The sequence below is a fragment of the Sus scrofa genome, chromosome 3 (assembly GCF_000003025.6).
Source record: "Sus scrofa isolate TJ Tabasco breed Duroc chromosome 3, Sscrofa11.1, whole genome shotgun sequence".
NCBI lineage: Eukaryota > Metazoa > Chordata > Mammalia > Artiodactyla > Suidae > Sus > Sus scrofa.
In genome coordinates, this window is record NC_010445.4 from 100,985,809 (window position 1) to 101,008,388 (window position 22,580).

The 22,580-nt window shown below is 37.5% G+C and overlaps 1 protein-coding gene across 7 annotated transcripts in view; it reads left to right on the forward strand.

Moving 5' to 3' along the window:
* Positions 1–22,580, forward strand: part of MAP4K3 (mitogen-activated protein kinase kinase kinase kinase 3) — a 197,520-nt gene that overhangs the window by 98,661 nt on the left and 76,279 nt on the right. For all 7 annotated transcript variants that reach the window (XR_002342963.1, XM_021088336.1, XM_021088339.1 and 4 more), the window contains exons 3-6: positions 1,385–1,475; positions 14,883–14,947; positions 20,715–20,770; positions 21,371–21,418. Coding sequence is in view for 6 of the 7 variants with exons in the window: in XM_021088336.1 (XP_020943995.1) it covers positions 1,385–1,475; positions 14,883–14,947; positions 20,715–20,770; positions 21,371–21,418 (260 nt within the window). In the remaining variant the exon portion in view is untranslated. The remainder of the gene's footprint in view (positions 1–1,384; positions 1,476–14,882; positions 14,948–20,714; positions 20,771–21,370; positions 21,419–22,580) is intronic.

Sequence of the window (22,580 nt, forward strand, 5' to 3'; positions counted from 1 at the left end):
CTCAAATGGCTCATGGTTAGGCTCCTTCAAGTCTCAGTTACATTTATAATAGGAAAATACCAGGGCCGGAAATGTCAGGGCTTGGCCATAACAACCTCATATTTATGATTTGAGCTTTAGTTTGGGAAACCTGTTTTTAACTTTGCCACTAATATACATTTAGTCAGACTATTCATAGTATATGATGCTTTAAAAACTGAATTAGTAGTACAAAGCTACTTTGATTTAAATGCAAGTACTTCCACATGTTTTCTTTCTGCGTAGTCTTTGGTTTACCACATTTGCATTCATGGCAGTTCTGTTTCTCTCTATGACAAGTGTTCATTCAGGAGTCAGCATCTGATACTGTTATAAGATTGCCAGATTTTTTTTTTTTTTTCGTCTTTTTGCTATTTCTTTGGGCTGCTCCCGTGGCACATGGAGGTTCCCAGGCTAGGGGTCAAATCGGAGCTGCAGCCACCGGCCTACGCCAGAGCCACAGCAACGCAGGATCCGAGCCGTGTCTGCAACCCACACCACAGCTCACGGCAATGCTGGATCGTTAACCCACTGAGCAAGGGCAGGGACCGAACCCGCAACCTCATGGTTCCTAGTCGGATTCGCCAACCACTGCACCATGACGGGAACTCCAAGATTGCCAGATCTTATTTTGAAGAATTTGGGCAGGGAGAGAGAAGAAGGTGAGAGATTATTTGCTAAATAGTTTGACTAGGCTTAAATATAATCCCATTTTGCATCCCAAAACAGCTGGAACAGGGCACTAAAATATAGGATAGGCCTGCATATGTAGGACAACTACTAGAGTGTAGACCGCTCAGCTCTACAGAGAGAGCTATGGAGGTAGACTTGATATTCCCAGTGTATAAGGGTTCCTGGCCTAACTTTAAAAAGAATTACTTCTTTGTGCAAAATTATATTAAATGTTATTTGCTAATAAAGGGGGAAAATGTATGTTTTCTAGTGAAATACGATGATTACATCCAAGGTATAATAGTAATAGTAGCAAATGCTTATCTAGTGCTTACTCTGTGTCAGATACTATTCTAAGCATTTTACATACATTTAGCCCACTTAACCCTTCCAACAGCCCTATGATATAGGTTATTATTTTTATCCTCATTTTACAGAGGAAAAAAATTGGCACAGAGAGGTCAAGTAACTTGCCCAAGTTCTCACAGCTTAGTAAGGGACAGAGTTGGGATTTTCATCCACATAGTCTGGGACCAGAGTTCATGCTTTTAATCACTGTACTTTCTTTCTATCAAGCAAGAACTGAAATTGTCATTAGAAGCAATATCAAAGTTACTTATTATGTTTTGAAACAAGTCAACATTTTGAAATTTACCTATTAAATATTCAACATGCTTATTTTCTTATATTCTAGGAGAAGACTTTGCAGTTGTGCAGCAAGAAATTATTATGATGAAAGACTGTAAACACCCAAATATTGTTGCTTATTTTGGAAGCTATCTCAGGTACATTGTTTGTTTCCCTTATGAAAAGCAGTTAATCACCTAATATATTTAACAAAATAAAGTTAGCTCTAATACCGTGTTTTATAGTTTTCTTCATGCTTTGAAAGTAGGATATTTTCATATGAATGGAATTTTTCTTTATGGCCTCTTTATGTTCATTCTTTAACCAATATCATAGTCCATGATTTGACTGTTATTGTTGGAATTCTGGATGTAGCTTCAGTGAAGAAGTTGGCAAGTAAAAACTGACTTTTATGGTTAGTCTTCCTGTGGTAGACTAGAGATCTACATACACCATTCTGTTGCTCCTTTCTTCTAGTCTTGGGTGAATTTAGAAAGTATATCTGCCATTTTTAATAGAACCTTTTTTTCTTTTGTGCTTCTAACCTCAAGGTATTGCATCATCCCTTCCCTTCATTGTGTCCAAAGGACTGGGAATTATAATTATTTCCCTAACTTCTTATTTTCCCAGGTCCTGAAGTGAACTTAGAAAGACTGTGAATTACACTTCTTGTTTTGGTTTGGCAGGACCAAGTCAAGTTCCCCAGATCATATTCCATAGGAGGTGACCTCAGGGTCAAGTCTTATATTTCCATTCACTTCTCTGTAGTTATGAGTTGAATACTGTGACCTAGTTGTTTTCAAGGTTGCTTCCAAAAGGAAAGGATTGGAGAATGATTTCTTAGATATTGTTTAAAAACTCTTCTGTTTGGTTCCCATATACTGTAGGATAGATAAGGATGTAACTTACTGCAGCTCCCATTCTATGCATGAGGCAAATACAAAACACTTCTCTTCTGATGCAGGCACAGCATATGGAAAAGACTGGGCATTTCTGCCCTCTCTTCTTTCCAGCTTGTGAAAAGCCAACCGGACCAACTCTTCTTGATTCTAACCAGTCTTGGACAGCTTTGATTGCCCACCTTCACTGAGGTCGAAGGGTGGGATTAATGGAAACTTTAGTTCACTTAGGGACAGGCACTACCCCCAGGTCAGTGACTGTTAAACATTTTAAATGGGTTCTTTAATAGCCAACTTAAAACTACTTTAATGGTGAGTGATTCAGACAACAACCTAACTACAGTTCCTGCATCAGTTTTTATTTTATTGACAGACCCAGCATAGTAACTATCAGCTGAAAGAAATTTCTTAAAATCTTTTAAGCTCATGATGCAAATAATTGATTGCTGCCAACATGTTAAAATCATCACTTCAAGAACGGTTTGATTTACTCTTCTGGTCCTAACAAAATGACCCTACATAAACTCATTTGGGAAGAGCTTTACCAAGTTTTCTGCCCCCTAGGGGCAAAGAGGTCTTTTTTTCTTCTTCTTCTTCTTCTTCTTCTTCTTCTTCTTTTTAAGAGTTTTTGTGTTTCTCCAGGGACCCTGAACTGATTTTTTTCTCAAACATGATCATACTTTTAGAAGTATGGGACCTTCCAAAGCCTAACCTATTATTTCAGGGTAGTCCCATCCATTTACATGGCACACTTGGTGTAGTGAAATAAGCATGGTTGTTTTGCCCCAGAAACAATAGTGTAGTTGGTGGTTTAGAGCTTGATTTCTGGAGTCAGAGTGTGGTTGCTTGAGCCATGACTCCATCACTTACTAACTTTGTGACTTAATGGCAAATTACTTAAAACTGTGTTTTATTTCCTCACCTATAAAATAAGGATAATAGTAATAGGTACATTATGTGATAGCTATGAGAGTAATCAGTAAATACAAGTAAAATTTTAAGAACAGTGATTAGAGGAGTTCCTGCTGTGGTGCAAAGGGATCAACAGCGTCTCTGCAGTGCCAGGACGCAGGTTCCATCCTAGGCCTGGCACAGTGAGTTAAAGCTTCCAGCATTGCTGTTGTTGCTGCCTAGGTCGCAACTGTTGCTCAGATCTGAATTCCATATGCATTGGGGTGGCCAAAAAAAAAGAACAGTGATTGGGACATAATAAATCCTCAATAAATGGTAACTGCTATTACTACTCTATTGCTGTAATTACTAATAACTTTTTAAAAGACTGTCAGATTAGTGCCTTATTCGATCTTTTCAAAATGCTGTTAGCAGAGTTCCCATTGTAGTTCAGCAGGTTAAGGACCTAGCATAGTCTCTGTGAGGATGCAGGTTCCATCCCTGGCCTTGCTCTGTGAGTTAAGGATCTAGCATTGCTGGCATTGCTTCAAGCTGCTCTGTAGGTTGCAGATGCGGCTCAGATCCGGTGTTGCCATGGCTGTAGTGCCCACCTCAGTCGCAGCTCCAGTTCAACCCCTAGCCTTGGAACTTCCATATGCTGCAGGTGCACCCATTTAAAAAGAGAAAAAAAAATGCTGTTAGCAGTATTACTCTATAATGAGTATTATTTCCATTTTACAAATAAGGTGTTTAAGAGAGTTTCACAATGAATATTTACTTCACAGTCTCATTTCAGGTTACTGACAGAGGAAGTCCTAGTTCTTTCTGTGACAGTATGCTCATGGGTCACATGACTTTTGACTTGGCTTTTCTACTTCCTTGCCAGAAAAGCTGACCAAATAAACTTCTAGCACCTCACCCCCTCCTCCAAAACAAAGCAAAACCAAAAAAACTAACACTAAACTAAACTGGAATTTGACTTTCTGGGTTACTTAGGCAAGAGCTTTCCCACACAGGTTAAGCAGCAAAATGTTTAGTCTTGTTGCCAGAATGCAGAATTCCTTTGGGGTTTGTATCCATTTTTGCTGAGATTTGGGGCAAAATAGCACAACTCCATAGTAACACAGTGTTTAACCTTAACTTTTTTTTTTTTTTAATGGAGGTTCCCAGGCTAAGGGTCTAGTCGGAGCTACAGCCACCAGCCTACGCCACAGCCACAGCAATGTGGGATCCAAGCCAAGTCTGCCACCTACACCACAGCTCACAGCAACGCTGGATCCTTAACCCACTGAGCGAGGCCAGGGACCAAACCCGCAATCTTATGGTTCCTAGTTGGATTTGTTTCCACTGCGCCATGATGGGAACTCCCTTTAACCTTAACTTGGAGACACGCTACAAGAAAGCCAGTTTGAGATTATGCCTTACAAGATTGCACTTTTAGATTTCAGGAAACATGTATATTGACTATATCTTGAGTATCCTTTTTCTAAAGTAAACTTTTTTTGATTGAAGCATAGAGTACATACAGAAAAGTCTACAAATTGTTTTGTGTATAGATTGATGGTTTTTTTTTTTTTTAAAAAAAAGAGGGTACTTTTATTTTACTCTAAGAATACAAAGAGCAAAATAGCCCAGAAAACATAGTGAACAGACAAAATTAGGGGTTTGGGGTTTTTTTCATTTTGTTTTTTGCTTGTTTTTTTCAGTGAAGCTGTGGTCATTTGGAGTTGTGTGATCTGATACAGGAGTACTGGTTTAAATAGATGATTTTATTCTGTAACTGGTGTAGTTGATGAAAGTCATACAAGAGCAAAGGATGATGTAGTATAATATAGAACAGTAATTACTCCTCTCTTTCTCTAGCTTTTCTCTTCTGCAGGGATTCTTCCTAATTAAAGTCTAGACTCAGCCAAATTTGGAGTATGAGATAATGATTATTAGCCTTGTGGGTGTTAGAGCTGGAAGAGACCAAAAGGACTTGTCACTTAGCCCACTGTTTTTACTAATGAGAAAAGGGAGTGCTGGATAAATGACTTCTTTAGGTTATCTAGCTATTCATTATTGGCACTGAGATTTACACCTGACTCTGCAGATACCTGGCCAGCAGTCTTTTTGATATACATATTAGTCCGGAAAGGGAAAATTTAGTCTCAAAGAGAACATGATTTCTTGAATTCTTATTACTGAATGATTTTATTTTATTTTTATTTTATTTTATTTATTTATTTTTTGGTCTTTTTTTTTTTTTTTTTTTTTTTTTTGCCATTTCTTGAGCCGCTTCTGCGGCATATGGAGGTTCCTGGGCTAGGGGTCTAATCGGAGCCGTAGCTGCCAGTCTATGCCAGAGCCACAGCAACGAGGGATCCAAGCCGAGTCTGCCACCTACACCACAGCTCACGGCAACGCCGGATCCTTAACCAACTGAGTAAGGCCAGGGACCGAACCCGAAACCTCATGGTTCCTAGTTGGATTTGTCAACCACTGCGCCACAACAGAAACTCTCATTACTGAATGATTTTACAAAAGGCAAAGAAAGAGCTTCTTTATTTGAACCTGATACAACCCCCCCCAAAAAATATATACTGTTCTTAATAACTTTCTCCCTTCTATCTTGTTGCCATTACAGCCTATATAACTAATTTAGACGAAAGATTGGAGAAATTGAACTAATGTGGTTTTGACCATTAATAAGTTTCCCCTCCAGGAAATGAGACTAACCCTATGAATTTACTGAATAGATGACCAGGATATAATCAAGTTCAGAAACCTATTTTATAGCAGGGTAGCTACCCTCACTTCCCAGAGAAATATTGAGACTTGGCTCCTGTAAAACAGAAGCCTAGTATTCTCGACAGGGGCCTTCCTTACTTGCTCTTTAATATCATTAAAAGCCTGTGTTCATTACGTGCCTAATTGCATATACTGTACAAGCAGCACTGAATAGGTAACATTTTTCTCTGGAAGTGTAAAATTTAAAAAACAAATAGTCCTGGTTTGGTGTATATTTTTATCTATGTATTTGAGTGTATATCTATAAAACAATAGCTTTAAATCCTCATAGACCTTTTCTTTATTCCCAGTAGAGTTTAACTATTGTTTCTTTTAAGCAAAATGATTTTAACATCGGATTCCTTCTAGGCATTTCTTAACCCAGCATATCCTTTAAGAATAAATTAAGAAAATTGAGGAGTTCCCATCATGGCTCAGTGGTTAACAAATCCAACTAGAAACCATGAGATTGTGGGTTCAATCCATGGCCTTGCTCAGTGGGTTAAGGATCCAGCAATGCAGTGAGCTGTGGTGTAGGTTGCAGATGGGGCTTGGATCTCACATTGCTGTGGCTCTGGCGTAGGGCAGGGGCTATAGCTCCGATTTGACCCCTAGCCTGGGAACCTCCATATGCCACAGGTGTGGCCCTAGAAAAGGCAAAAAGACAAAATAAAAAAAAAAAGAAAATTGAGACATTCCTTTATAGATCGAACTCATAAAACTCAGCTTGAATATCAGCAAGTGATCCTCAAAAGATAAGCCACTGGACGATCAAATATGTGGAGTTATAGTGTCAAAACAGTTTTAAATAGATATTTTAAACCTTTGAAATCCAGAGTACTAGTTTAGATAACATAATTTAGCTCATATTAATACTATAAGTCACCACTATTTACAAAGTATTTCTACATTATTTCTTAGAATGTATAGAGTGCTGTATTGATTTCTGGAGGTACTAAGATAAAGATAGTTCCTTGCTTATTATGGAATAGAACCAATAGACATGAGTAAATAAATTGCAACATAATATTCTAAGTGCAGTAATCATTTTGATGTAAGATACAAAGTGGTAAAGATGGTAGAATATCTGATTTTGTCAAAGTGAAGAGAATTAGAGCCAGCTCTATAAATGATGCGATTCCCAAATATTGGGTGTTAAAGGATTAGTAAGCATTTACTGTGGTGTATGTATGAGTGTAGAAAATTGTAATTTCTGAGAAAGGAAATGCATGCATGAGAAACACCATGAAGTGTTCCAGAGACAGTTCATAATCTCGTATTAGAGCTTAAGAGAGAAAAGATGTAGTTTCAGTAGATAACGCTGAAAGATTTAGGCAAAAAAGAAACCTTTTATATGTATTGAGCATGCTTGTTGAAAGGTTTTAACACAGAGTTTAGTATATTCTATGGGGGATGGAATTGGAGTATAGATGATAGAGGCAGGGGGTTAGTACATTTATTATAGTGATCCAAGAAAGAGATGGTAGTCTCTCGAGGTATATAGAAACTGGAAGACATTTTTTTCTAGAGCCAGAGACAGGACTTGCCAAGGAAACCATAGAACCTTAACTGGAAATGCCCTTTCGAATGTTCACACTATGAAAATGAAAATTACAGTTAAATCACTATAATTTATACCCAGCAACCCTCTTTTTTTTCTTTCTTTCTTTCTTTTTGGTCCTTTTTTTGTCTTTTCAGAGCCACATCCGCAGCATTATGGAGGTTCACAGGATAGGGGTCTAATCAGAGTTGCTGCTGCCAGCTTACGCCAGAGCCACAGCAACACCAGATCTGAGCCACCTCTGAGACCTACACCACAGCTTACGGCAACACCGGATCCTTAATCCACTGAGCGAGGCCAGGGATTGAACCCGCAATCTCATGGTTCCTAGTCAGATTCGTTTCCATTGCACCACGATGGGAACTCCACAACCCTCTTTTTTTAAAAAAAGAAACTTAATTTTGGAATATGTTAATCTATATAGAAGTTGCAAAGATAGTACAAAGAGTTCTCTTAGCTTTCCCTAATGTTAACATCTTACATAACCATGGGACATTTGTCAAAACTAAGAAATTAACATTGGCACAATACCATTAGCTAAACTAAGATGCTTCATTCAGATTTCACCAGCTTTTCACTAATGGTCCTCTTTTGTTTTTAGTTTCTGTTTACACTGATACAAACCACATTGGTTTCCTTCAAGTGCAATCTTAGTAGTAGTTGTACCAGTTACTTCAGGTGCCTTGTAGGATGGTTGGCATTGTCCCTGGCCTTTAAGAGATAGTTGCCAGTAATATCTCCCTGAGTTGTGACATTAAAATGCCTCTAGACATTGGTTTTTTTGAGGGACAGAATCACTCTCAGGTGAGAACCACTGCTTTAAGTGAGAAATTTGGTGGAACTGCCTTATGAGATACCAGAAAAACCTGGGGCTTTTTCTACCAAACATTTGTTCTGAAGGATGCTGACATTTGATTTGAAAAAATGAGTCTACGGAAAAAATTAGTTTGGCAAAATAGTGAACCAAACAGAATTAGAGAAGTTGTATTTCTTTTTTTCTTCATCTTCCCTCTCCCCTCTGCTCTGTTATCTTCTCCCCTCTTTCCTCCTCCCCATTCTCCCCTTCTAACTTTTTCCAGCCCATTTCTTCTCCTCTTTCTTCTCTTCCTCTTCTTCCACCCACCTTTTCCTCTCTCTCCAGCGACTCCTCCTTCGCTTTCTCCTCCTATTCTGTGCCCTGACACCACCCCTGTTCCCTGGGCAGTATTTCTCAAAGCCCTTAAAATACCAGTAGCATTGTTACCTTCTAAGAAAACACTAACTATAGGATATGACATTTCTAAAACTGATTTAACTGTACAGTGATTTCTTTTTGGAAGCATACTTCACATAGGACTGCTGTCCAATAACCTATTCTTTGGAAAATATTATGCTGAGCTGGGGGTAGTTAGATATAGTTATAGAGAAATAGGTCACCTTGTATCCCCTGAAAACAGAGCTATCCCTCATTGCTAAAGGAAAGCAGATGGATGGGTTATGTATAACTTTTCGGAATGCAGTAGTTTTTTAGTATCTGTTTAAAAATGAACCAAAACATTTTAAATTCAGCTCACATTTAAAATAAGTTATCCTAAGTTAAAATATCCACCAGTTATCGAACTTTCATTTTTCACATTGGTGGTTGAGGTTACAGTTGAATTATTTTGCCGAATATGGTGGAAAAGCCATTGGCAAGTGTTCTGGTCAACAAGATAACCAACAATCAAGTATAGGGATCAGGGGACTGCAGCGAGGAACGTGGCTCTTCATCCTCTCCCAGGGGAAATGACTGAGTATGCCACTTTCTAGCAAACACTCCAGCTATTTATTCTTGTTGATCATGCACACATTTTTTTGCCCACCTCCCCCCAGCATTCTGAAGTTGCCGGGCCAGGGATTGAACCTGTGCCACAGTTGCTACCTGCACCACAGCTGTAGCAATGCCAGATCCTTAACCCTCTGTACCACGTGGGAACTTCCAATCATGCGCCCATTTTATTGTACTTTTTAAATCCTAGTATATTTGGGCACAATATATAAATATTTAGTTTTTTCAGTCAGTATGGGAAGATTTAAAAGTGTGTTTTAGAAATGATAATTTAATGTAATAGTTATTAGAATGTTAGTTCATATATGCTCTAGTAAACATCAAGCTAGAAGATGAAAATAGTAAACTATTTCCCTCCTCTGCTTATTTTTCTGTTCCTTACCAGATAGATAATTTTACAGAATAAGAAAAAAGAATTCTAAGGATTTGTTGTGTCAGCAATTAATCATGATACATGGAATATTTGCCTCAGTGGTTAGTTTAATTTCAATTCAAATACCCAAGGACAAAGATTTCATAATTTATTGGCCTACATAGCATGGACTGATTTGATTCAAGTCCTTTCCTGTTAGGCAGATGGCTTGGTGAATGACCAAAAGCAAATGCAGATTTACCATCGAAAGAGACATTCAGGGAGCAGATGGAAGTCATTTTTCTAATAGACTCTGAGTATTGCAAGCTTTTTTGATAATACCAGACTTAACTAAATAGAATGTTTAAAAAGGTAAAGTATTCTAGGCATCTTAAAAAGTAAATTATTATGTATATAATTGTGATTTTTTTTTTCTCAGTATGTAGGTTGGAAAGTAATTTTACATAGAGTGAACAGAAAATTGTGTTTTAAGCAAGATGGGAAAGTGGGTAGAACAGCTGCAAGTAGAGGATGGTGAAATATGTAAGAAAGAGAACTTGTTTCCTGCATCCATTATCTTTACAAAGGAGAATTGCTTTCAATCTGGAAAGGGTCGGAAAAGCATTATTAAGAAGGAATTGAGAAAAAGAACAAAAAAAGAAAAAAAAAAAGAATTGAGGAATTCCTATAGTAGCTCAGCAGAAACAAATCTGACTAGTAACCATGAGGTTGCAGGTTTGATCCCTGGCCTCAATCAGTAGGTTAAGGATCTAGCATTGCGGTGAGCTGTGGTATAGGTTGCAGACGTGGCTTGGATCTGGCGTTGCTGTGGCATAGGCCACCAGCTGAAGCTCTGATTCGACCCTTAGCCTGGGAACCTCCATGTGCCACGGGTGCGGCCCTAAAAAAAAAAAAAAAAAAAAAAAAAAAAGGCAAAGAAGGAATTGAAGCGCAGATAGGTGAGTAGATCATTATAGAGCATCCAGACACTTTAAATGAATCTAAACATTCAGGTTAGTATAAATTGTATTTCAGTATTTCATTACTATACTGAAAATGTAGCAGACGTATTTGTCATCCACTGTCAGTGAGTGTCTTTTGACAAATAGGAGAGGTGTCAAGAATTAGTAATCAGCATTGACCAATTTACAAAGAAAAGGGAAAAATGATTAATAAAAAAAATATATAAACCATTAAACGTGATGTCAGTCGTCTGTCCCCAGCAAACATTTAAGATAAAGTATTAATCGGATAATTAGTGAGTGCTTATGAAAAGGAAGTGGTAATTAGCATAACTTTAGAGGTTATATCAATCAATCCCATCTCTCTTCTACTTTTTTTTTTTTCTTGAAAAAGAAAAAGGTAGGAGTTTCCACTGTGTCACAGCGGGTTAAGAATCCAACTGCAGTGGCTCGAGTTGGCTGTGGAGGCACATGTTTAACCCCCAGCCCTGTGTGATGGGTTGAAGATCCAGCATTGCTGCAACTGCAGCATAGGTCACGGCTGAGGTTCCGATTCAATCTGTGGCCTAGGAATTTCCGTATGCAGTGGGTGTGCCTGTGAGAGAGAGAAAGAGAAGAAAAGGCAGTTTTGTTTATTTACACTTTCACTGCAGTTCTAGGAGCAATTTAAGGTGTCTTCTCACATAAATACACAAGATGAAATATAACAAAGGAATAGAAAACAGCTTATGTTTACTGGCTTATATTCCAGGTCCTGTACTAAGAAGTGTATATTTTATTTCATTTTATCCTAAACAGATCCCCAAACCACCATTCAGGCAGTTTTTGTAAGATGTGAGAACTCCCCACTGCCTGTGGCTTAAGCACTTGGGACAGATATTTTACATGAAAGATTCATGTGTGGCAGATATGAAAACATTTTAGAGCAGCAGTTCTCAAAACGTTTGGTCTTAGAGCCCCTTTTTTTACACTCTTAAAAATTATTGAGTATCCCAAAGAACATTTGTTTATGTGGGTTACATTTAGTGATATATACTATTTAGAAATTAAAATAGAAAAATTTGAAACGAATATATAAGCACATATGCCAGTAGCTGTCAGAGATATGGTGTCATCATCACACTTCCTGTAGCCTTTGGAAAATGCCTCTGTATTCTCAAGAGAGAGGGCAAAAGGACAAATCATTTTTAGTGTTATTAGGAAAAGGGGTTTGACCTTGCTGACCCCTCAGGGGCCTCTCTCAGACCACAGTTTGAGAACCATTGTTCTAGAGGAAGGATTCAGTCGAGAGATGAGGCTATAGAATCCTGCATACACATATCAAATTGGAATCTGAGCATCATTCCAAAGAATATGGGTTAATGAACTTGCCTTACTCTCACACATCTCCCTTTAAGCAAAGGCACAGAGAGGTGTCAGATGGTCATTCTGAGCAGTCTACATAGTTAGAGTGCCATTCATGTCATCAATGGCAGAATTATTCCTCATCATGAGGAGGGGGGAGTTCCCTTCATGGCATAGGGGAACCGATCCAACTAGTATCCGTAAGGATGCGGGTTCCATCCCTGGCTTCCCTCAGTGGGTCGGGGATCCGGCGTTGCTGTGAGCTGTGGTGTGGTTGCAGACTTGGCTCAGATCCTGTGTTGCTATGACTGTGGCATGGGCCGGTAGCTCCAATTCGACCCGTAGCCTGGAAACCTCCATATGCTGTGAGTGCAGCCCTAAAAATCAAAAATATATGTGTGTGTGTGTGTATATATATATATATATATATATATATATATATATATATTCCTCATGTTCCTAAGCACCTTAGTGAAGTCACTTGTACAGGTCAAAATAGTTTATAAGCAAAGCTCTTGTGGTACCTACCTCTGGAGGGTAGACTCTTGACTGGGTTCTTTCTAACCAGTCACTTCTAGAGTGTGTGGGGGTGGGGGCGTATGTTTCCAATTAAAAATAATGTCACACTGCCTGTGCTGAAGTATGTTAAGTAAAATAATTGGAGAGCTAATAAGATGCATGTGAAAAAAAATTTTTTTAAGAAATGAAATTTATAAAGGAGGACAAAGTCCTATGCATAGTTTCAGTGAACCAGATATGCAAAATGGAGTTGGAAACTCATGGGACATTTTTAAAAATCCAGAGGTTTTAGTTAATTTCAAACTGCAAACCAGCAGTTGAATGTAATTGCTAAGAAACTGAAGAGAGCCTTTAGCCAAGTTAATAGAAATATAAGTGTTCAAATAAAGGGGAGATAAATGTTAGGTTCTCTGGGGGATTTAGATTTCTCCTTGTATAACAGTCCCCAGTCATAAACGCCTTCATCATTTTCGATGAGGCCACACATCTGCCAGCCCCAGACATCCATTCTGAGAGTTAATTCAAACCAGGCCACTGGGCAGCTAGTTCACACTTTACCTATCAGCTGTCCTGCCTCAGTTTCACTGGTATGTGGACCACCTGTGAATTTTAGGTCCTAATTTCTTTTTCTGGGCTTCACTTCTTTAGCTTTGCCTCTTGAATCCATGGTACTTTTTTACTCTGTACTCTTAGGTTTGCTGACCTTCACACTCTGATAGCCTGTGTTCCTTTGTTATATGGAGCATGGTCCATTGCATTCAACCAGGTCAGCTCACCTCTCACCTCTCAGGTCTGCCTCGTCACACCCCACTGCCATTTGTGGTCCCCTCCTGATAACAACTCTGCCTGTAAATGCACTGTTCTGTAGTACTCAGAATGGTACTTGATTCTGGTGTCCAGTTTTTAGAGACATTGACCAACTAGAGATTATCTAGATGAAGGTAACTAAACTGAGGAGTCTACAAACTGACCATTGTTTTACAGTATGACCTCAGCCTATTCCAGCTTCATTTCCTGCCTCTGTCTCTTCAGATAGCCTGATAGTGTCCAACTCATACTAAATCACCCAAATCACACTAAATTTCTCAAATGTGGCATCTTCTTTCAAATTTTCATTCTTTTACGCCTACCCTTTCTCTTTTTCTTGGTGGTGAGTTCCTGCTTTAACTTCAAAACCCAAGTCAAATGTTATTTCCTCCCTTAAAGTTTCCATTAACTTTACCTCTGGATTCTCACAAAACCTTATACATACCTGGATTATGCACTAATCAAATTATAATCCAGTCCAAAGGTCAGCAGAATCTTTCTGTAAATGCCCATGTAGTAAATATTTTAGGCTTTGTGTACATTGTGTGTTTCTCTCTGCCACAGTTGTTTTAGTACAGAAACAGCCATAGATAATGTGTAAATGAATGACTATGTTCCAGTAAAACTTTATATGGATACTAAAATTTGAATTTCATCTAATTGTCACTTGTCAAGATATACTATTCTTCTTGTGATACATTCCCCACCCCCATTTAAAAATACGAAAAACCTTCATAGTTCTTGGGCTGTGCACAATCAGGCAGCAGGTTAGATTTGGCCCACTGGCCATAGTTTGCTGACCCTGGATCTAATGGATTTATTTATTCTTTCAATCACTCATGCATGCATTCATTCATGGAATAAATATTCATTTGCTGGATAGCCTTCTACGCACTGTAAATGCAGTGGTGAGAGAGACAAACATACCATTAAGGCAGAATTTTTCTTCTCCGTTAGTCTGAACTTGCCGAGTTCAGAGACTTTGTGTTCCATCTCTGCTTCCCAAGAATAGTACATTTCCTGGTACATTTTGAGATGAAGTAATGAATGATTCAACAAAGGAATGAACAAAGGAACAAGCCATTAAATCTTTGCTAATTATTTCTCCTGTGACTCTATGATATGTGAATGTGAAAGAGAAATGCTACTAAAGACAGGTGAGTGACAAATTTTTAACAGAGGTTATTTTGGAAAGATCTTTGTTGTGTTTAGATATGAAGGTAAATTTTACATTTTGTCTGTCAATGAGAGCACAAAGTGATATACGTTGAGATGTATTGCTATTCTGTGATGAACCTTCTACATAATTTTTGGTGTGAACCTTTTAATTAACATTTAACTATTGTAAAACAGTCATAGGGTAGATGGCAGTAAACTGAGGGAGGGGAAATTTAGTTTTTAACTAAGGGGACATTTTTTCTCATTTGGATATGCCTGATGACATCTTTATATCCTACAGATGGTATATTTTAAGGATTAAAACCTTGAGTTATAGTAACACATTGTATTAGTAATCCTTTTAGAGATTAGCTTTTCTCTTAGCACTTTGCATTTATATGGTTTTTCAAGGTATTGGCATACGACCTTAATATACTTGTTACTTCAGATTTTTTAATCATGAAAATGTGATAACATGCTTATTTTCTTTTTATAGGCGAGATAAACTTTGGATTTGCATGGAGTTTTGTGGAGGTGGTTCTTTACAGGATATTTATCATGGTAAGATCCAAGTTATGTGTTAAAGAGATTAAGTCGAATTTCTTAAAATATAGTTATTTACTGGAGTTCCCACCATGGCGCAGTGGATTAAAGGATCCGGAGTTGCTGCTGTGGCTCAGATTCAGTCCCTGGCCTGGAAACTTACATATGCCACAAGTGTGACCATAAACTTTTAAAAAATATATGTAGTTATTTACTATGTTAAATATTAATATTGTTTTGAGGAAAACATGTGTTATTTGGATACATAAATAAATTTAAGATATATATAGATGAAAGGAGCTTTTGCTTTATAAATTGAGAAATTAGATACAGTTGAATTATTTGCCAATTCTAAAGAATTATGTATAGTTAGTTCAGTTGGAATAGGACATATATAGATAGTATTTCTGGAAGCTTGTTACAAATTCAAAAAGCTATTTCCCCCTGTTATCATCTTCATTTTGACTAATTTCTCTTCCCTCGTTTCCACACTTATTGATTTAATTTCCTTCTCTTCCTGAAGAGTTCTAGTGGTAAACTCTCAGTCTTTGACCCTCATTCTCAAATGATAGTTTAAATGGGCATAAGTGCATTTTTTTTAATATTGACAGGTCTTTTCTGTCGGCATTTAAAGATAGTGGACTGTTGATTTCTAGTTTCTGTAGTTGTTTTTACCTTCTGTCAGTCTAACTATTGATCCTTAGCAGGTGATCATTCTTTCTAATTGCTTTTAGGACTTTTCTCTTTATTTCTGGTGTTTCTAGTATCTTCTTCAAATATTTTCTCCTTCAATTTATCTGATCCCTCCATCAAGAATTTCAGTTAGATGTACATGAGATCTTCTCCAGGTCTCTTAAAGTCAGCTTCATATTTTCTGCTTTTTAATCCCCCAGTTAAAGCACAAAGGATACTCAAAACCATCTTCCAGTTCACTGATTGTATAGCTGTAATTACTGCATCCACTACATTGGTGGGTTTTTTTTGCTTGTTTGTTTTCTTTGTCTTTTTAGGCTGCCCTACAGGATATAGAATTCCCAAGCCAGGGATCAGATCTGAGCTGCAGTTACACTTGCAGTAACAACAGATCCTCAACCCACTGTGCTGGGCCAGAGATCTGGGGATCAAACCTGCATCCCAGTGCTCTAGAGATGCCACTGACTGCGTTGCACCACAATGGGAACTCCAGTCCACTAGGTTTTAATTTTTGATGACCATATCTTTCATTTCTAGAAATTATTTTGTCCTATTTCAGATCTCCCACCATTTTTTTATTTGTCTTATTTGTTTATTTATTTATTTTTGCTTTTTAGGGCCACATCCTCAACATATGAAAGTTCCCAGGCTAGGGGTCGGGGCTACAGCTGCTGGCCTATGCCACAGCCACAGCAGCTCGGAACCTGAGCCCCATCTGCAACGTACACCACAGCTCACTGCAATACCAGTCCCCAGCCTGCTGAGTGAGGCTAGGGATCGAACTCCAAACCTCATGGATACTGCATCACAATGGGAACTCCTTGTCTTACAATTTTTCACTTCTTCTTTTACATCTTTAGTTTTTTGTTTGTTTTTGGGGGGCCACACTCAAGGCATATGGAGGTTCCCAGGCTAGGGGTCAAATTGGAGCTACAGCTGCCAGCCTACCCACAGCCATAGCCATACAGGACCGAGCCACGTCTGCAACCTACACCACACCTCACGGCAATGCCAGATCCTTAACCCACTGAGCAAGGCCAGGCAGGGATCAAACGTGCATCCTTGTAGATCCTAGTCAGGTTTGTTAACCACTGAGCCATGAAGGTAACTCCTAGCTTTTTTTTTTAAGCACACTTATTTTTTAGTCTTCGATTGTTAGTAATTCCATCAGATATATATGATTGGTCTTAGGTGTCTGATTCTGCTTTCTTCATTAAGAAGTAAGAAAACCAGTTTGGTTTCAGAAATAGGTTGTCATGATTATTACTCCATTTCAACCCTCTGATGGAAGTAACATAGTAATATGAGTTTGTTAATCCTGATTTGTTTATACTGATTAGCAACTGGTACAGTAGAAAAAAATGACAATGTTGTAACACCTTCAGTATTCTCAAACATGCATGCTAGGAATTAACATGCTTATACAAAACCCCAAACCCTATCTTTCTTTGTATTCATTCCTTTGACTGCACCCAGGTTTATACCAAATACTCTCCTCATTGAAATGTATCCTCTTGGCTACAGTTTACTGTGCTATCTACTTGCATAGCCATATAAGTCATGTGCCTCCCTTTCTATGTGTGTCTCTTCGCTTCTCTCTTCTCTCTCTCTTTCATCATGTTATCAATCTATGGGGAGTAGTGTAATATCTTGGATTACCTTATTTGGTGGAAGAGAAGTTCTTCTTTTCTAATAACCACAGTGTTTATGGGGATTTTGTTTGTTTTTTTGCAGGTATATACAAACCATATTTTGATCCACCATGCAACATTTTCGATTAAAGCCTTTTTTATTATTATTTCCACTTATTCCTAAAGTAACATTAAGCCAATTTTTTATTTTGTTTTACTATCCTTAATTCCATCACTTACTCCATATGATTTTTTTAATTTAAATTTTCTTAAAAGGGGGAACTATATTCTGTTGCTTTATAACAGTGATCTTAAAAATTATGATCTTAAAACATTTATTATCTCACAGTTACTGAGAGTCAAGAATTTAACTTGACTCTCAAAACATCCATCAGATCTTTGGTGCATGTCAGAAGGTCCTTGAAATTTGGTTCTATCCAAAATATCCATTCATGCCACATGGTTTTGGACAGGGCCAAATATCAAGGACCTTTCGGGGGTTTTTTCCTTTGTTTTTTGGGTTTTTTTTTTTTTTTTTTTTTTGCTTTTTAGGGCCGCACCCACACCATGTGGAGATTCCCAGGCCAGGGGTTGAATTGGAGCTGTAGCCACCGGCCTACACTGCAGCCACAGAAATGCTGGATCTGAGCCACGTCTGTGACCTACCTACACCACAGCTCATGGCAACGCCGGATCCTTAACCCACTGAGCAAGGCCAGGGATTGAACCCGAAACCTCATGGTTCCTAGTCAGGTTCGTTGACTGCTGAGCCACGACAGGAACTCCTATCAAAGACCTTTTGGCATGGACCAATGTCTTATGGACATTTTGGGCAAAACCAAACATAAATAAATATCAAGGGCTTTTTGGTGTGGACCAAAAGTCAAATGGATCAGATGTCTGCTAACCAGGTGACTATAGCTCATGGTTACTTATGAGGTTACAGTCTGGTAGCTCTTGGCTAGAACTATAGTTATCTGAAGGCTTGACCGAGATTGGAGGATTTGCTTCCAAGATGATTCACTTACATGGCTGTTGGCAGGAGATGTCAGTAACTTGCCACGTAGATCTTGCCATAGGACAGCTTGAGTGTCTTCACAGTATGGCAGTTGGCTTCTTCCAGAGCAAATGATCCCAGAGAGCAAGGAGAAATCCACAAAACCTTTTATGATGTAGTTTCAGAAGTTGCATTCTGTTACTTCCCCCACAATTTGTTTTTTAGAAGCAAGTCATTTCTGTCTTACTCACACTTTCGAAGGAGATATACCAAAGAATTCACAGACATATTTTAACCACAAGGATGGGGAAGGTGGGGCAAATTTTGAATTTACATTTTTTCACGAGTTTTTTCTTTTGTTTTTACATTAGAAAATTTTATTGTTTCAACGTGATATTTTTATATCTATTTTTCATTGAACATTTTTCTTCCTGTTTAACAGTGTCCTTTAACAACTTTGTACATTCTGTTTTATCATTTGTGATGAATTTTTTTCTCATTTATTTTGTAATTTTGAGATCATCTTCAGTGGGAATTCTGTATGGCTTTTGAGAGTGTGTCTTTCTGACAGTGTTTTTTGTTTTGTTTTGTTTTTTCCTGGGACCCCAATGACTTCATTATTTTCAGTATATATGGTTGTGACAAATTCTAAGAGGAGATATTTTTTTCCCCTCTCCAGATCCCAGGCCATGACACACAAATCCCTAGACATCTTCTGGTACTTGTCTACTATTTTAATGAGGATGTAGCCCTTTGAGGATTCTGGTTTTATGTGGGTGTTTGTTTTAACTCTTCTTCTGCAGACCTATGGCCTTTAATTCTGTGCCCATGTAGGGGATAAAACTAAAGACCTAGCTTACCAAGATTGGCCTTCCCTACAACACGACTAGAATATTTGACATTTTTACCATTCTGTTTTTCATTTTCCTTTTTGTTTTTGGCTTCTGAGAGAGTCTCTTACTGTTTATGAGCTTAGCTAGGACATTTAAAGGATTATTTAAAAAATTTTTACTGTCATTTCTAGATGTTGTTTTCAGGCTTTTCAGGTTATCTTGTTTGCCATATTGTGGGAACAGACATCTCAAGAAGGCCTGTCTTACTGGATGAGAGTAGGTTTATAAGCCACAGAAATTAGTTACTATATGGCTTATCCTCAGCCATTTAAACTTAACCTTGTCCCCAAAAGAATCTAAGGGAAATAGATTTCTCTCTTCCACCGTTGTAAAATGCAAGTACTCTGAACTAGACATGCTTACAAAGCTATGAAGTTTGTATAAATGGGAGATCACCATCTAGCACATGATTTCATGGTTGGAATTTAGGTCAGTCTCTAAAATAGTTTCTCTCACCTAACTTACTTCTTTATTCTAAAGTGATTTGACAGCAAAAAAAAAAAAAGAAAGAAAGAAAGAAAGAAAACTATCTAAATGTCTTTCATAGTTGAGAGATGTGCACAGAGGAAATACTATTCAAACATGATGTTAAACTATATATAGATAGATAGATATGGAAAAATATCCATAAGTTAAAAAAGGCAAGTTTTAGAATTGTATGTGTAGTATGATTCTATTTATGTTTTTGTGTGTGTGCAGTGCATACCTGGACTATATATAAAACCTCTGTGCATAAAGTCATCTGGTAGATGATAGGCCAAACTATTTATACTATTTATTATTGAGTAACACTAGTTTGGATGAGGAAGAGACCTATCTCTGTGGGTTGGAATTATTTGTGGTGAACATATATTAACCTTATACCTATAAAGCTAATAATTTTAGGGGGAAAGTATTGATTTTTAACCTAGCCAAAATACATGTTATATGTCAATTTATTAAAAAAAAGATTTAATCAGAACTAGCTAAACCTCTTGACCATGCTTTTTTTTTTAAACACTTCGAGGTAATATGAGCCGGTGTAAAAAGAAAAATGTAATTAATTTCGGTGACTTTTTAAAAAAAAAAAAAAGTCTTTTTTTTAGGGCCTCAGATGTAGCATATGGAAGTTCCTAGGCTAGGGGTCGAATTAGAGCCACAGCTGCCAGCCTACACCACAGCCACAGCAACTTGGGGATCTAAGCTGTGTCTGTGACCTACACCACAGCCCAGGGCAACACCAGATCCATAACCCACTTAGCAAGGCCAGGGATTGAACCCACATCCTGATGGATACTAGTCAGGTTTGTTACCACTGAGCCCTGATGGGAACTCCTCAGTGACTATTTCAGTGTTTTGTTTATTCCATAAACACTTACTGAGCAGCTTTCCATTTAGGGACTCTTCTAAATACTGAGAAAACAATTGAGCAAATCACATTTTTAAAAATTCCTGCCCTCAATGGGAGCTTACATTTTAGTAGAACTTAAATATATTAAGTCTGTTACTTAGGGGAACTTGTACAACTTTGTCTCTTATTGAAAAAACATACTTCGACTAATTGTATTAACATTAATTTTCTCTTCTTATAGTAACGGGACCTCTATCAGAACTACAAATTGCATATGTTAGCAGAGAAACACTGCAGGTAAATCTGATACTAATTAATAAGTGATGTTCTTTGTTAAACAAAATGTTTAATTATTGTGCACTGCCTGTTAAGTAGAGTAAGGATTAAATATTCTAGTTTAGTAAACACTTGATTTTAGTACATTTTAATGTTGTTTGTGTAATAAACTCAGATTATATTTGCAGATAAATACTTTAAAGCTTCATTATAATATACCTCCTAAAATTTAAGCACTATGGATTTGTTATTAATTTATTTTTATGTTCCTCTTAAAACCGAAGAAAGTCTTGAAAATTAAACACTCTTGTGGGGTTAAAACTCATTCTGTTACTTACTAATTAGATATTTAAGAGAGTTATTTCAAACTGTTGGCAGAGTTTAGTGAAAATTATTTTTTCTTAGAAAAAAGAGTGGTTCAAACTGAGCTCTGCCTCTTTCATTTTCTTAATTCTTTTATCTTTTCGGATATTCCAGTAAAATAAATTGATTGTCACTAGTGCTTTCTGTAATGAGTAAATAAATAAGAGAGAATACTACTCATTTGATCACTTTGAATCCCAAAGTGTGCTCTGTAGTAAAATCTTGTTAATTTCTCTGTTTTTTTTTTTGAAACTCTAGGGATTATACTATCTTCACAGTAAAGGAAAAATGCACAGAGATATAAAGGTATATACATCATATGTATAACCTAATGACCCTTTCTTCATTTTTAAATATTCCAATCACACTGTTGAGCAAAATTGTCTCGACTACTCTGTTTTATGAATTCGTTACCCTAAAATGTTACTATAATAAAATTGAGTGATATTTTGAAAGGTTTTATTAATTTTTTAATAGTAGCTCTGTTGAGATACAGTTCACATACCATAAAATTCACCTTTTTAAAGTGTACAATTGTGGATTCATGTTTTATATAACACATTTTAGCTTATTTGTAGTTATTTGTAAAATGCAAATTAGATCCATAGCTTCCATCAGGCTATAGTCTTTAGGAAGTTTCCTGCTTTGAATATTATGGTAAACTTTGGCAATCTTAAGGAACTGTCATTAATAATGTATCAAAATGGGTAAATTAAACCGTGATGTTTTCTACTGGTCTTAGATTACAGAGGACAGCGGGTACATTGGGCATGCTGTTATAAACCACTGCTGTGGCAAGACTCTGGAGTTATTTCCAAAGATACTGCCGTCTCCCCAGCTTAGATGTTTTCTCCATTCATTTCTTTTTCTTTTCCTTTCTTCTTCCTCATTCATCTTTTCTCTTACTTTGTGTTTCCCCCTTTTGTTTTCTGAAGTTTTCTCTAGCATAAATGTTCTAACCCTTTTTTTCAGGGGCAAGGGTAGATTGGAGACATGTGCTCTTTGCATCTCCATGAATTTGAAAGCCATGGACTCTCTCCTCAGAAAATGCCCTTTTGCTCATGCCTTCAAATTTTGCATGAAACTTTAGTGGACACTCACAATACCTGCTAAGATCCTCTGCTTTAAGTATTTTTCATAAGCCACTTAAAAAACAAAGAGCCTTGGATTCAAAAGTAGGAGAGATCATAAGAAAATAAGTAAATCGGGAGTTCCTGTCGTGGCTCAGTGGTAACAAACCTGACTGGTATACATGAGAATGCAGGTTCGATCCCTGGCCTCGCTCAGTGGCTTAAGGATCCAGCATTGCCGTGAGCTGTGCTGTAGGTCGCAGATGCAACTTGGATCCCCAAATGGCTGTGGCATAGACTGGCAGCTACAGCTCCGATTTGACCCCTAGCCTGGGAACTTCCATATGTTGTGGGTGCAACTCTAATAAGACAAAGAAAAAAGAGAAAAGAAGTAAATC